This window comes from Idiotropiscis lumnitzeri, chromosome 18, assembly GCF_059441095.1.
Source record: "Idiotropiscis lumnitzeri isolate Australia: NSW breed Sydney's pygmy pipehorse chromosome 18, RoL_Ilum_1.0, whole genome shotgun sequence".
In the NCBI taxonomy this organism is placed as follows: Eukaryota; Metazoa; Chordata; class Actinopteri; order Syngnathiformes; family Syngnathidae; genus Idiotropiscis; species Idiotropiscis lumnitzeri.
Window position 1 is genome coordinate 12,106,933 of NC_142408.1, and position 12,956 is coordinate 12,119,888.

The following is a 12,956-nucleotide window of genomic DNA, read 5'->3' on the forward strand; positions in this document are numbered from 1 at the left end:
TCTGCGGACCAGACGCTATTGGAGTTTCTGAGGACTAGGCGGAGCCTCAGAGGTGATCAAGCTGTTTCTCTTGCCTCCCAATATTAGGCAAGCCCCCTCTCTATCAATATTTAATACTTGTTTGAAGACACATTTTTAATTCCCTGGCTTTCGATGCTACTTGAGACTGTTCACAGTTCTGCTGTTTTCTGTTGTCTACTGTCTTTGTTATTGAAGTATTGCAATTTCATGTTATACTCTATGCCAAGCGCTTTGTTACATCTGCAGCTGTTGTGAAATGTGCTATGTAAATAAAGATATACTGTCATGTATAATATTCATGTCAGTCCTTGAATATCTTTTATCCTACCGAGTGTGTCACTGTAGGTGCTGTCACATCTTGTCGGGGTTTGCTGGTGGCGTTTTGCTTGTGGTCCAGACTCCTCGGAGAGCCTGTTTGAAAATCCTTATTACCATTTCTAGCCTCACTCCTTCCTGGTGGCAAACTAAACATTTTGATGTATGGCATCAGGTGAAAAAAAAATTGACAAAAAGAACAACCCCAACACCTTGCGACAACGTCAATTGAAATCCATATCAGCCCGGCAGTTTTTTCCATTGTTAGGCTAGCAGGAAGGCAGAACATTAAAACAAGATTGATGCCTTCTAATCAAACTTGCTCATTAACTCACACTTTTAATTAGGTTTCTTCCACACACAAGAACACACTCACACACATGCACCAAGTTTTAGAGAATAGAAAATATATCTATTCTGATTATTTTTCTCCTCCTTTTGTTCTGTGTATCTCTCCAGTCCTGAAACGAAGTAAAAACAAGAAAGGTAAAAATGACCTGATCGGTGCTGAAGAAGGGGAAGATCCATTCACTGACATCGCTTCTGTTGGTAGGCCTGACGTCCTTTTTGTTCACCAGCAGATCACCTCTGACCTTCACATGCTGAGCTGACCTTTCGAATAAAAGCCACCTTAAAAGCCTGCCATTGACAATAAATGTAGCCATACTGGCTGCTGACTCAGATCGAGGGTTAAGCTGGCATGTCAAGTCAACACTATAAAACATGGTTAAATAGCCTCCTTGCCAATGCTGTGAGCTTCACACAAGCGCTTCATCACCATCCGGATCTGGTATTGACATTCGCTGAAAAAAATATATATATAATAAGCTTTTTTAATTAGACTGTTGGATTAAAATCATGTTTCAGGCGTAGGCTGGATCACCTGCAGCATATTAAAATATGAATTTGGAAATCAATTGACTTCACAGTAAGAAACAACGGCAACATGTAATTTATTTTGTGTGTGTTGCCACTGGGTACAAACATGATAATTGAAATTATTTTGGTGCTATCATTATTAAAATGCTTCCTGCAGAGTGTTGGGTAATGCTGCAAGGTGAATATTAAAATGCAGTCTCTCATTATCCAAGATTTCCAAAGTGTTCCATTTAAACATTTACCTCGTAGTTTAATTAATAAAAAAAAAAAAAAACTTCTAAAAATAGCAGGTGACAATTACCCTTATCACCCCTGTCATGATAAGATTTCTGGTGCTTTTATATAAAAAAAAAAGAAACTGGTGGAAAGCTGAGCACCTAGGCAACATACAAGCAAAACTGCAACACTATCTATTATTGTCTGATATTCTTTTTTTCCACCATTTTCTGTTCCCATGATAATATCGTCAACCATGATGACCTGAAGTAATCTTTAGTCGATAATAAAACTCAGCATATATCCCCCCTAATTGTATTTGCTGATCATATTACTGAATCCACCAAAGCGCAATTTTGTTTTTGTTATTTTGTTTCCAGCAATGCGTAACTAAATCAAAACCCAAATATCCTTACATATCAAGCTGCAGCACATTCATTAGTTTCAACTAGCGTTGTTCCGATACCGACACCAGTATCGGTAACTGTGCCGATACTGCCTTAAAAGCTGGTATCGGGATGGACGAGTACCAACCAGTACGGTCCCAATACCAGCTTATCGACAATGGTATCATGCTTCGAACGCAGCGAGCTGCACACTGAGAGAAAATGCACATTTAGTACGAAATGTAAAACATTTGGAGGTTTAAAAAATAAATTGCTTTTTCATATCGACAATTACACATAAATGTGCTTCAAATTTCTATGAAACTTGATGTTATGACCCAGTGTACATGAAAAAGAAAACCATAACTGATATCAAGTGATCAGAGCACATATGTTGTGATGGTGTTAGGTGTGGTCATGTGGTCAGGATTTGACAGCCTTTGTGCGCTTGGTGAATGAAAAATTTGACATCCAAGTGAGTATTTAATTGTTTAGAATTACAATAAAAAATGTGTTTAAATTTGGATTTTTCAAAGGTATCGGTACAGTATCAGTATCGACCGATACTGCACAGCCATAGCAGTATCGGTATCGAGATCCAAAAAGTGGTATCGGAACAACACTAGTTTCAACATCACTGAGTCTTTAACAGTCATCATAGAAAATTCAGCCTGAGAAGGAAACTATATATCCCAAACTTCCTACCATGACAGGCAAGGCCTTTTGATGTGTTCGGGAAGAGCGAGCTCAACTTCTGATGCTGCCGACGTGCATGTTGAAACTCTGAAATTATATTTGTACTCTATGTGTACAATACACATACAGTACAGTTAACATCTACTCTGGTTTCTTTTTTTTTTTTTTTGATCTTTTTGAAAGTTTGAACCTGGCACTCATAAATATTCATTTTTTACAAAGTGGTTGGCATGAAACAAGTGCTGTACACAGTGCTGTGCTTGCAGTATTCTTGCAGTAAAAATTAGGGCTGTCAAAATAAAAGTGTTAAAATTTTTAAAGAAGTTAAATATTTTAACTCAGATTGATTTGCTTAAAAAATAATTTGCGCAATTTATAATATTAGTCCATATTAGCTGAAGATCTTTAGCACGTTCCAGAATAAAACACAGTGCTCAAATTACCACTGGGCCTTGCAAACCAACACTGCTGGAGTGTGGCGCTTGTGGGCAGTTTTAAAAAATGCCTGCAAAGATATCTACGTTTAGATCGTATTCAAGAATCAACGAAAGCTCTTAGGACAGTCTTTGAATGATGACATTTACTTCATATTTGGTGATTTTGCATCAATTCCAAAATATTCAAGTAAATATCTGTTACAGGCTTCGCAAATAATCTTAGTTGAAAAATGTGATTAATCACAATTAATCATGGACATTTTTGTGATTAATTAGTTAAAAAAAATAATCACTTGACAGCACTAGTAAAAATATAAACCAGTTGCCGACATAGTCAGATGAAACTATCGGGACTAAAAGCAATGCACTTCTGGTAGCTTTGAGGTTCACTGCCTCTTTGGTCGAATGCAACAATTCAAGTATTGCAAGTATTGTTCTCCTGTTGTTCAGCTCCTCCTGGTTCCCCTTTTGGTCGGGCCAGTGTGAAAAGCAGCACTAAGATGGACAGCTCGTCTTACTTTCGTCGCAAGGAGAAGAGGATTCGTTTCTTTATCCGACGGATGGTGAAAGCACAGAGCTTCTACTGGATCGTTCTATGTCTGGTTGGCCTGAACACTCTGTGTGTGGCCATCGTCCACTACGATCAACCCACGTGGCTTACGACGGCCCTCTGTAAGTCACGCATACAGTCGGACTCAATATGAAAGCCAATTATAATTTTCTTTTTTTATGTTTTATTTATTCTGTTATGTATGTTTGGAACAGACACTGCCGAGTTTGTATTTCTGGGTTTGTTCCTCACCGAGATGACCTTGAAGATGTATGGCCTTGGACCAAGGAATTATTTCCACTCCTCCTTTAACTGCTTTGATTTTGGGGTAAATTGATGTTTTGTTTTCTAACACCCGCGCAAGATCGATGATAAGGTCTTAAGAGAGAGAGTGCTTATTTACGAATTAACTTGGTGAAATTAAGGAACATTGACCCATGAACCTATTTGTTCTCCTCTAACTTCTAGGTGATCGTGGGAAGTATTTTTGAGGTGATCTGGGACATGATCAAACCCGGCGCATCATTTGGAATCAGTGTGTTGAGAGCACTGAGACTGCTCCGAATCTTCAAAGTCACAAAGTGAGTTTCTCCCTGCGATGATAAAATGACGTTCTCGTTACACAAGATGTAACAATCTGTTACCTAATCTGTGTTAAGAATGATTGTGTGTTAAGATATAAGATATACTCTTCTATTTTAAAGGTAAAACTTTGTTTCATCATTTTTCTACTTGTTCTGTAACTTCGAAGGTATTGGAACTCTCTGAGGAACCTTGTGGTCTCCCTTCTTAATTCCATGAAGTCAATCATCAGTTTGCTCTTCCTCCTCTTCCTATTCATCGTTGTCTTCGCTCTGCTGGGCATGCAGCTCTTTGGAGGACAGTGAGTAATAGCTTGAACCTGTCCCACTCATACGACCCGACTGATCTTTTTTCTCATCTCCATCTCGCGCTTGATTTAATACGCACACAGACTGCGCTTGGCTCCTCTTGAGTTCCACTTAGCTCACTATTTGCTCCATACGTGACGACACCTCTGTCACACGTACTGTACACAACTGCTCTAAATCCCCAGCAATCCATTTCCCCAGCTCACCCTTCTTCTTGTTTGCAGCCAGTGGCCCTGCGTGGCGCTGGTGACAGACATGTTGGCGCAGCAGGAAGCTGGCAAAGTAGCAGCAGTGACTGTGACTCTTTGATATCAATCTCAGCAAGGGTCCCATGGCTTTCTAATGATGGGAGCACTTTATAATCCTGCTGGCATTTCGCCTTGAATACTCAGCTCAAATAATACTCGGCTCGAGTATTTTTTAAGTGCTAAAGAATAAGCGGTTAAAGCTGTTACAATTATGGCAAGTGATGCTGTATTAGTAGTTCTGACGGAAAGATTACTTTAAACCAAACCTTTGCCGCGAAGACCTCTACCCATTTGTGTTTTTTTTTTTTTTTTTTTTTTACTGCTTATTATTGTTTTATTTGGCGGGAGAATGACATCATTAGTTCAATGAAGTCTAACAATAAAAAACGATGAGCTAACAGATGATGAGGTTGGCTGATTGTCAAAAAGTCAACAGTTTCTTTCTTTTTAAAGCACTTCAAGCTCAAAAGCTGCACAGTGCTGAGTCAGACTTTGTTGATGATTTTCTCATTACTTGTTTGACCGGTTTCATTTATTTGTCATACTTAACTGATCTTCAACAAACAATTGCCTTGACATTTTGATGTTAAAGCTTCTCTCCATCAAGCAAATACAATCAGAATGGATGTGACTACTGCATCCATCATCCATTTTCTAGACTGGGAGTCCACAGTCCGGTCGCCGCAACCGAGTCCAACATTTTGAGCAATTGGCACGGCACCCTGGACTGCTTGCCACCAATGGCAACACATATATGGACAAACCACCACTCACATTCACAGCTAAAGACAAATGAGAGTCTTCAATAAATCTAAAATGCTTTTTTGGGGCGGATTAGATTCAAGTGATTTTGTTGCTCTTTCGTATGACAGGTAGCGCAATTAGCATGAAAGGGAGATAAAGTAAATAGAGGGTCAAAAGGATTTATTTTTAATTTGGCTTTTTGTGCAATATAAGTGATTAGATTTGTTGTTTTGGCCGATGTGAGTGTGACAGGTAATCAGCATGGTGATAAGAGAGAGGAAGAATACTGATTTAATTTAAAAAAAAAAAAAAAGTCTTTGTGATAAACATTTGAAGAGACGGAAAATTGCAGTAACATTTCAATGGGTGTGACATCATGAAGCATTATGAGTCAAGTTAATTATCCAATAGTGTTGCTGCTCTGTATGAAAATAAAATGCAAATATGAGATGAAGGTAAAGCTGTGCTATCCGTATGCACTAAAGAGGACAACTGGATCTCTGATCATGCCTTATATGGCAAAATGTAAAACTCAATAACAGAACCACACAAAAAAAATCGTTATCACAGCTGCAGCAACAGGTCACGTGTTAATATTAATAATATTGCTTTATAATAATAATTTAGAATCGTTCTGATATTAGCATTTAAGTACATATCTAAGTGAGCTGCAAAGGTTTGTGAGTGTTTGCTAAGTAGCAAATGTTGATTTTTCATCTGTATTCGTTCATGATCACTAACAGTTTTATCAGCCGCAAGCAGTGTTTTTAGTCGCATGTTCAAAATTTGTTGGACAACCTTTAGAACATTTTCAACATTTCTTGGTGGCAAGAGAAACTGTTTACAACCATTAAAACTGTTGGCGAATGTCTTCGCAACCGTTTGCGACCTTGAACGAACACAAATCGACTGTGGCTACCTTCGCAATCACTCGTCATCATTCCAGGTTTGAAGCGTAGACTGCACAAAGGATGTGCTGTTTATATCCCAAAAAGCCTCCATTAAGTTCATTTCTTACATTTGTCTCGCTTGGTGTCATTTTTGGCCGTTGGTATTTAGCTACTTCTTTTCATAACTGCCAAATTAACTGAGATTATGCAACACAAGAATTTAAGAGTCTTGAAAACAGCATTTCAAAGTGTGGCTTTGTAATTTGAATATGGAGGACTGTGCATGCTCTAAACGAGAAGAAAGAAAAGAAAAGATTTTTCAATCCAAATCTTCATAGACCTTTTCAGTATGCGATGCGGGCCTCTCCCAGACCAATTTGCCTCTCGTCTATAACCTCTTGATTTGTTTTGTTTTGCTTTGATTTTCATGGGTGGTAGACAAATATTTTTTTGAGCCATTAGACTGACCTTTTAGAGAAGCAACATAATGCATAACATCCTTTTAAGCAATGTCCTGTAAGTAGGAAACAGGCTACCAGCAGCAAAGAGCAACGGCCCACCCACCCTTGATGAAAATACTCCATGTTAATATTTATGGCTTTGGCTAACCATGTGTGACCACAATTGTCGCAAAAATACAAAACAAAACCACAATGACTGGAAGATTACTTTTAAACGTGAGGAGGATAAACCTAATTTTGAGGGTCTCGGTGTGAAATGTTCTTAATAAGCCGCCCTTATGTGAGGAAAATCTACATTTGTCGCAGGATGTTCGATGCATCATAGAAAAATAGCGTTTGTTTCGCCAACGCTGTTGCCAGGTGGTCACTTGCTAGTGTGTATGTTTCCACATTCTGCTTTTGCTGGGTTCGTTTAGTAATCACACTTCTCGTATGTGTAAAGCAGCCTTTCACTTGTAGTCACTCCTCCTTGGACTGACAGCCCTCACAAACACCACGTCTGGCTGCCTTGAAAGCAGCAGGCTGTTGCCATGGCACCAAGCCCTATATCAGTCGATGCCATCATTAGCGCCGTATCAGTCCCTTGTGATGGACAAGTGTGAGATGAGTCTGACGTCCACAGAGTCCTTGCAGCCAGCAGCGCGCACGTTTCTTGCACTGGCTACAAATATTGGTCGTTTTAACTTTCACGAGTAGAATAATCACTCTCAGCTTAGTTAAATGATAGCCGCAATAGTGTGTGATTTAGGAAGTCGGATGTTTTGCTATATCATGGGCAAAGCAAATGCTAACATCCTCAGGTTCTCATCCTCAACAGTCCTTCCAAACCCGCCCCAAAAAATGCGATGGCATGTTCAAAAGAAATTAAAGGAAAATGAATTTATCTGAGCCTATCCTTAATGTGTATTTTTTGTTCAGAGATTATGTTCTTGGTCACAGACAGCGAATGTGTCTTGGTAAAATTGTGAAGTAAAAGATAAACAGCTTGAGGCAGTGGGCCGTCTCCCCGCTGAGACGCAAAGGACATCACGTCTGTTTGTGATAAGCTTTGAGGAAATATGCAGCCTTTACTGTAATGACTATAAAATAGTTTTTCCTGTTTTGTTCATTCAATGGATTCAACATCGAATGCCGAGAAAGTCTGGAAGTGCATATTTTTCCCCAAGATGCCTTGAGTTATTTCTATACATGCGGGTGAACATTTGCTCCTTGTCATTTCTTGATTTCTCATTTGGTGTGTTTTCCCAAATGTTTGGCTGTGCACTGCTGAGATGTCCTTGAGCAAGACATTGAGCCTACCCAAACTCACAACATAGCACAATGGCTTATTTGTCTGATTTTCTGAGGTCTCTTATGCTCTCACGCAAAAAATAAATAAATATATATATATATATATTTATTTATATATATATATATATATATATATATATATATATATATATATATATATATATATATATATATATATATAAATAGTCTAAGGCAGGGGTGGTCAAACTTTTTGATTGGCGGGCCACAATGGGTTCTATAATTTGACAGAGGGGCCGGACCAGGAGCAGATGGTTTTGGTAACCTCACCTCATCGGAGAAAATAAATAAATTTAATTTTAAATGAACGTGACTAAAAGTATTACAACAAAATATATGTCTTTGAAGAACCACAGTAATTAGAAAATAAAACATTAACAAGGTTTATTCATTTCATTTTTTTCCAAGTTCGGCGGGCCGGATTGAAACGTTTAACGGGCCGCATGTGTCCCCCGGGCCATAGTTTGCCCACGCTGGTGTAAGGGTACAGATAAGGTAGTAAATCCATTTTATTTTATTGCCACCTTTATCTCCAGCACACTTTCACAAGCAGACGATTATGGACCATGTACTGTATAATCTCGAGGTGAGTGAATTCGCCAGTGGGGAGTCCGGACTCACATGATCCCCTACTTCTCGGATTGATTTAATGAAGTCTCTGTGGGTGCCATTTGGATGAGCACTCCCAATCCCCATTATCGTAGTAAACAGAGGTCAGAACTCACAAGCACAGCAGCCAACCGCCTTCAGTGGGCTCACTAATCCACAAGAAAGTAGGAGAGGCAATGGTGGAGGCAGTGCTGGGGAGCGTGAGCAAGACGAGGAAGGGTTGGGAAGAAATGGACCAAAGATGCGAGTGTGATGGAGGGTGTCGTGATCAGACAGTGAGGGACAATGGTGAAAGGAGACCAGCATGCAGAGAGAGACAAAATAATGCCATACCAAGGGAGGCAGATTTTATTGAATTACAGTAGATGCCCCTCCCCACTCTCCTCTAATTCACTTCCCCACACCCCTCGTTTCCCTCATTTCCTTCATGTGATGCATGTACAGTGCGTATCAGAGCAAAAGCTGCATGGCTGGCTGATCATGGTTGCTCTTTTCTGGGTTATTCTAGATTTAGCACTGTAACATAAAATGGATGGAATGAATTTAACGTGTATATAATATATGCACCCAACACACAAATCCAAACAGGCATTCATGTCCTGATCATCTTGACAGGAAGAAGCAGACTGCAATTTGGTGCTAATGGGCCAAGTGGTCTTGCGGTAACAAAGTGCACCCACATCCTCTCCTCATTTTGATAGACTTCTTTTCATCCCCAACACCCATATAGAATCATTTGACTGTCTAGTGCTGGGCGATATGGAAAGAAAGAAAAGAAACGAAAAATCTCTCACCATATAGGCCATTTCATATCACAATAACAAGTTTTTATTTTTGAAAAGTACATATACTGTCCTTCTGTTTCATTATGTTTAAAATATTAAATCAGTCAAATGGGGTCCATTATTGTCCACATACTATCGATCCGGCAGCTCTGAAGTTTTTAACCCATAACAAGATCGTGTTTCGAGCTGGGATCATGTGCACCAAGATTGAAGTGCATTCAGAACGCTCGTTGTGTTGCAGTTACAGATTTGTTTGTTTTGATAAATGTTTCCACAATGAAAGCGTGCCGCTCACCAGTCCAATTCTTGGCAGCAACTGAAATAGAAATGAAAAACAATGGTAATATAAAGAAACAAACTAAAATGGCAATATATGAAAAAAAAAGGTGTCATATCTACTTTTCGAAAATAAAAAGACTTTTCTTCTTTCTGTTCCATTCATTCTTGCCCGGAAAACATCTGTACTCATATTTTTGTTTCTTCTTTTATAAATGAATGGAATAAATCAATGAAAGAATGAAAATCACTTTTTTGCTTCTTTACTTTATTTACTGATTTAATCACAACATGATTAGCAGGTTGTAGTAGCCAGCCAAAACTGGTTGCTAAAGTTGCTAAAGCTAGCTGCAGCTAAAGCTTGCCTTGACCTACCAACTTCTCAGCTGCATGTGACACAAGCTTTTTGGGGTAGTCTCCGCCGTTGAAATTATCGGAAAAAATCACATAATATATAGATTTTTGTTTTGTTATTCATTATGTTTTGACGTGGCTCAAAATGCAAACTGTGTGTAGTTTAAAGGCGTACCCAGCATGTCTTGAGGAACTTTTTTTAGAAAATAATTATTAATATATGTGTTTGTGTTGTTACCTTATTGCTTCCCAAAGTAGCGTTAGTTGTGCTCACCCACCTGATTATTTATTAATTTTCATTGATTTAGATTTAATATTGCGCCGTATATTGGATGACATGTGCATTATGAGTCACTTCCATATATTGTTGTTCAGTCTGCCACCTAGCGGCAACTGTGTGGCATACGATTGATAAGTGAAAGCTTTTGGTCCTCAAATCAATCTTCCTCTGACGTTCTTATTAAACGCGGTTTGCCGCAGGTATAAATTGACGATAGACACGATATCGTCATACCGCCCAGCTCTACGACTCTTGTAGCTGATTCCATAATCTTTACGACTTTAGGATAAAGGCAAAATAGCACAAACAGCAGCAAAAGCTGTAGCACTTCCAAGCGCCTCCTCGCAGTGCCAGAACTCATCATTTTGTCATTAGTGAATTCACTTAAATTTCTTACTGCAACAATAGATGATGCAGGGAGTCTTTTTTGAGGTACTGGGAAATTTGGCAAAACGACGATACATAAAAAACATGACAGAGGAGAATATGTCAACATTCATTTGTTTGTGTTTGCTGCCTCAACTCAGAACGTGCCAGATTTCCTAAAGACTTGATTTATGTTTAAAACATATTTCGGATTGATTCTGATTGATGATTACTGGGATGCAAGTTGAGTTGCTCCCTCATGATACTTGTTCTCTTTCTGCTTTCATTCAGATTTAACTTCGAGGATGAAACGCCAACAACAAATTTCGATACCTTCCCAGCAGCCATCCTCACAGTGTTTCAGGTGGGACAGCCCAAATATGAGTTGTAACACACACACACACACACACACACCCGCACACACGCTCACAAACACAATTCATCTTGAAAATGAGAAACACTTGACTTTATGAAAGCTGTTAGATGATTATCAGTCATGGTAATAAGAAGAAATGACTGCTCTGTGTACCTTTTTGCCTCCTGACAAGCTCACTTATAAGAACTCAATTAGTCTGTGTTCACCACCTTTTATTCTGTGAGCTAATTTAAGGTCTCTGCAGTACTCAAACCCAAGTGTCTTTGGAATTCTCTTGACTCACTCAGATTTTAACTGGGGAAGACTGGAATGCTGTGATGTACCATGGCATTGAGTCGCAAGGAGGCGTCCGCCGTGGAATGTTCTCATCTGTCTACTTCATTGTCCTGACACTTTTTGGAAATTGTATCCTCTCATTAGAAAGAAAAAATATGACTATTATTTTTGGGTCATGTTTTTTTTATGTGAGCAATTACTCAGAAGGAAAAAAAAGTTAATTAGTTAGAAGCCAAGAGAGAGTTTGCAAGGTGAACATTTAATGTTGTTTTAATGTATCATAAATTCAATTGCTTTTTTTCAACTCTGCATAAATTGGTCATAAAATGTAAAAAAAACAAATCTTGAATTGAAAATAATTTTTTTTTTTCATTGAACACTACATGTAATCATCAGAGTGAAGGGCGGAAAAAGAACGTAAAAACCTCGCTCACGAGTTTTCAATCCCGTTCCTCAAAGTCTGCTATCCTGTCTGGTTTCCATTTCTTCCTGCTCTAACAAACCTGATTCAAATGAACAGATAATCAGCAAGAACTGAAGAAGCCAAATAATGATCCTGATCATTTGAATCAGGTGTGTTGCAGCAGAGCCAGTCTGTGTCAGGTGTCAGTCAACCTACATAATGAATTTGATCAGATCCAAGAAGCATCAATCACTTCAATCCAAAATGTCACATGCTTTCCCACCCCACACTGTGACACTTACATGTTGCGTTCAATAAAAACATGGGAATAAAAAAAAGTTTGTGTCGAATTAATTTATGAAGACTCCGTTTGTTTGTTGTGACTTAGACGAAGCTCAGAACACATTTCATAACCAATTTATGCAGAATTTAATTCCTGCGTTCACTTACTTTTTCTCACAAATGTTTTATTAGTCCCCCTGAATGTTTACTCTTTTTACTAAGACATTTCAGCTTCTAACTTCGGAGAAGCATTTAGTGCATTTGTGTTGCAGCATGGCAGTAACCCACTGCTCAAAGCAAGATCCATACGAGCATGGTTGGAGTGTGTTACGGAAAAACTTGACTGCTCTATCACACACCTTTGAGATTGAGAGCCAAGGCCCTCAATGTGCTGTAACCTCACAAATACTCTTCTGGACTAATGGATCAAATTCCCACAGTGTGTGTCTACTGGATCTGCTTCTCTTTGCAGTCCCCCCCCCTTTTTTTTGGCTTTTGAATATGCACTCCCAAAATGTTGTGTGTATCATGACACAGTCAGTCCATAGTTTCTCCTGAGTTGCATTGTTCCTCAGACACCCTACTGAATGTCTTCTTGGCTATCGCTGTTGATAATCTTGCAAATGCACAGGAGCTAACAAAGGTAAGTGCAGATATTCTATTGTAACATAATACATACAAGTTCAGTGTGTAATATTGCAAATTGGCCAAAGGATGAAGAAGAACAGGAAGAGGCCGCCAATAAGAAGCTTGCTCTGCAGAAGGCTTTGGAGGTGAAAGAAGTCAGTCCCATGTCAGCGGCCAATATCTCAATAGCTGCGTAAGTTTCTGTGCGTCCCCTCCCTCATATACTTGCCCTCTATTGCACAACCCTGACAAAACAGTTTTGTCAAAGGTTGTGTCGCCAT

The 12,956-nt window shown here is 39.0% G+C and overlaps 1 protein-coding gene across 1 annotated transcript in view; it reads left to right on the forward strand.

Moving 5' to 3' along the window:
- Nucleotides 1-12,956, forward strand: part of cacna1bb (calcium voltage-gated channel subunit alpha1 Bb) — a 152,235-nt gene that overhangs the window by 90,789 nt on the left and 48,490 nt on the right. The window contains exons 12-20 of the mRNA XM_088281236.1: nt 796-885; nt 3,401-3,622; nt 3,716-3,828; nt 3,969-4,081; nt 4,252-4,383; nt 11,003-11,075; nt 11,375-11,492; nt 12,624-12,691; nt 12,762-12,868. Of these exons, the coding sequence (XP_088137362.1) occupies nt 796-885; nt 3,401-3,622; nt 3,716-3,828; nt 3,969-4,081; nt 4,252-4,383; nt 11,003-11,075; nt 11,375-11,492; nt 12,624-12,691; nt 12,762-12,868 (1,036 nt within the window). The remainder of the gene's footprint in view (nt 1-795; nt 886-3,400; nt 3,623-3,715; nt 3,829-3,968; nt 4,082-4,251; nt 4,384-11,002; nt 11,076-11,374; nt 11,493-12,623; nt 12,692-12,761; nt 12,869-12,956) is intronic.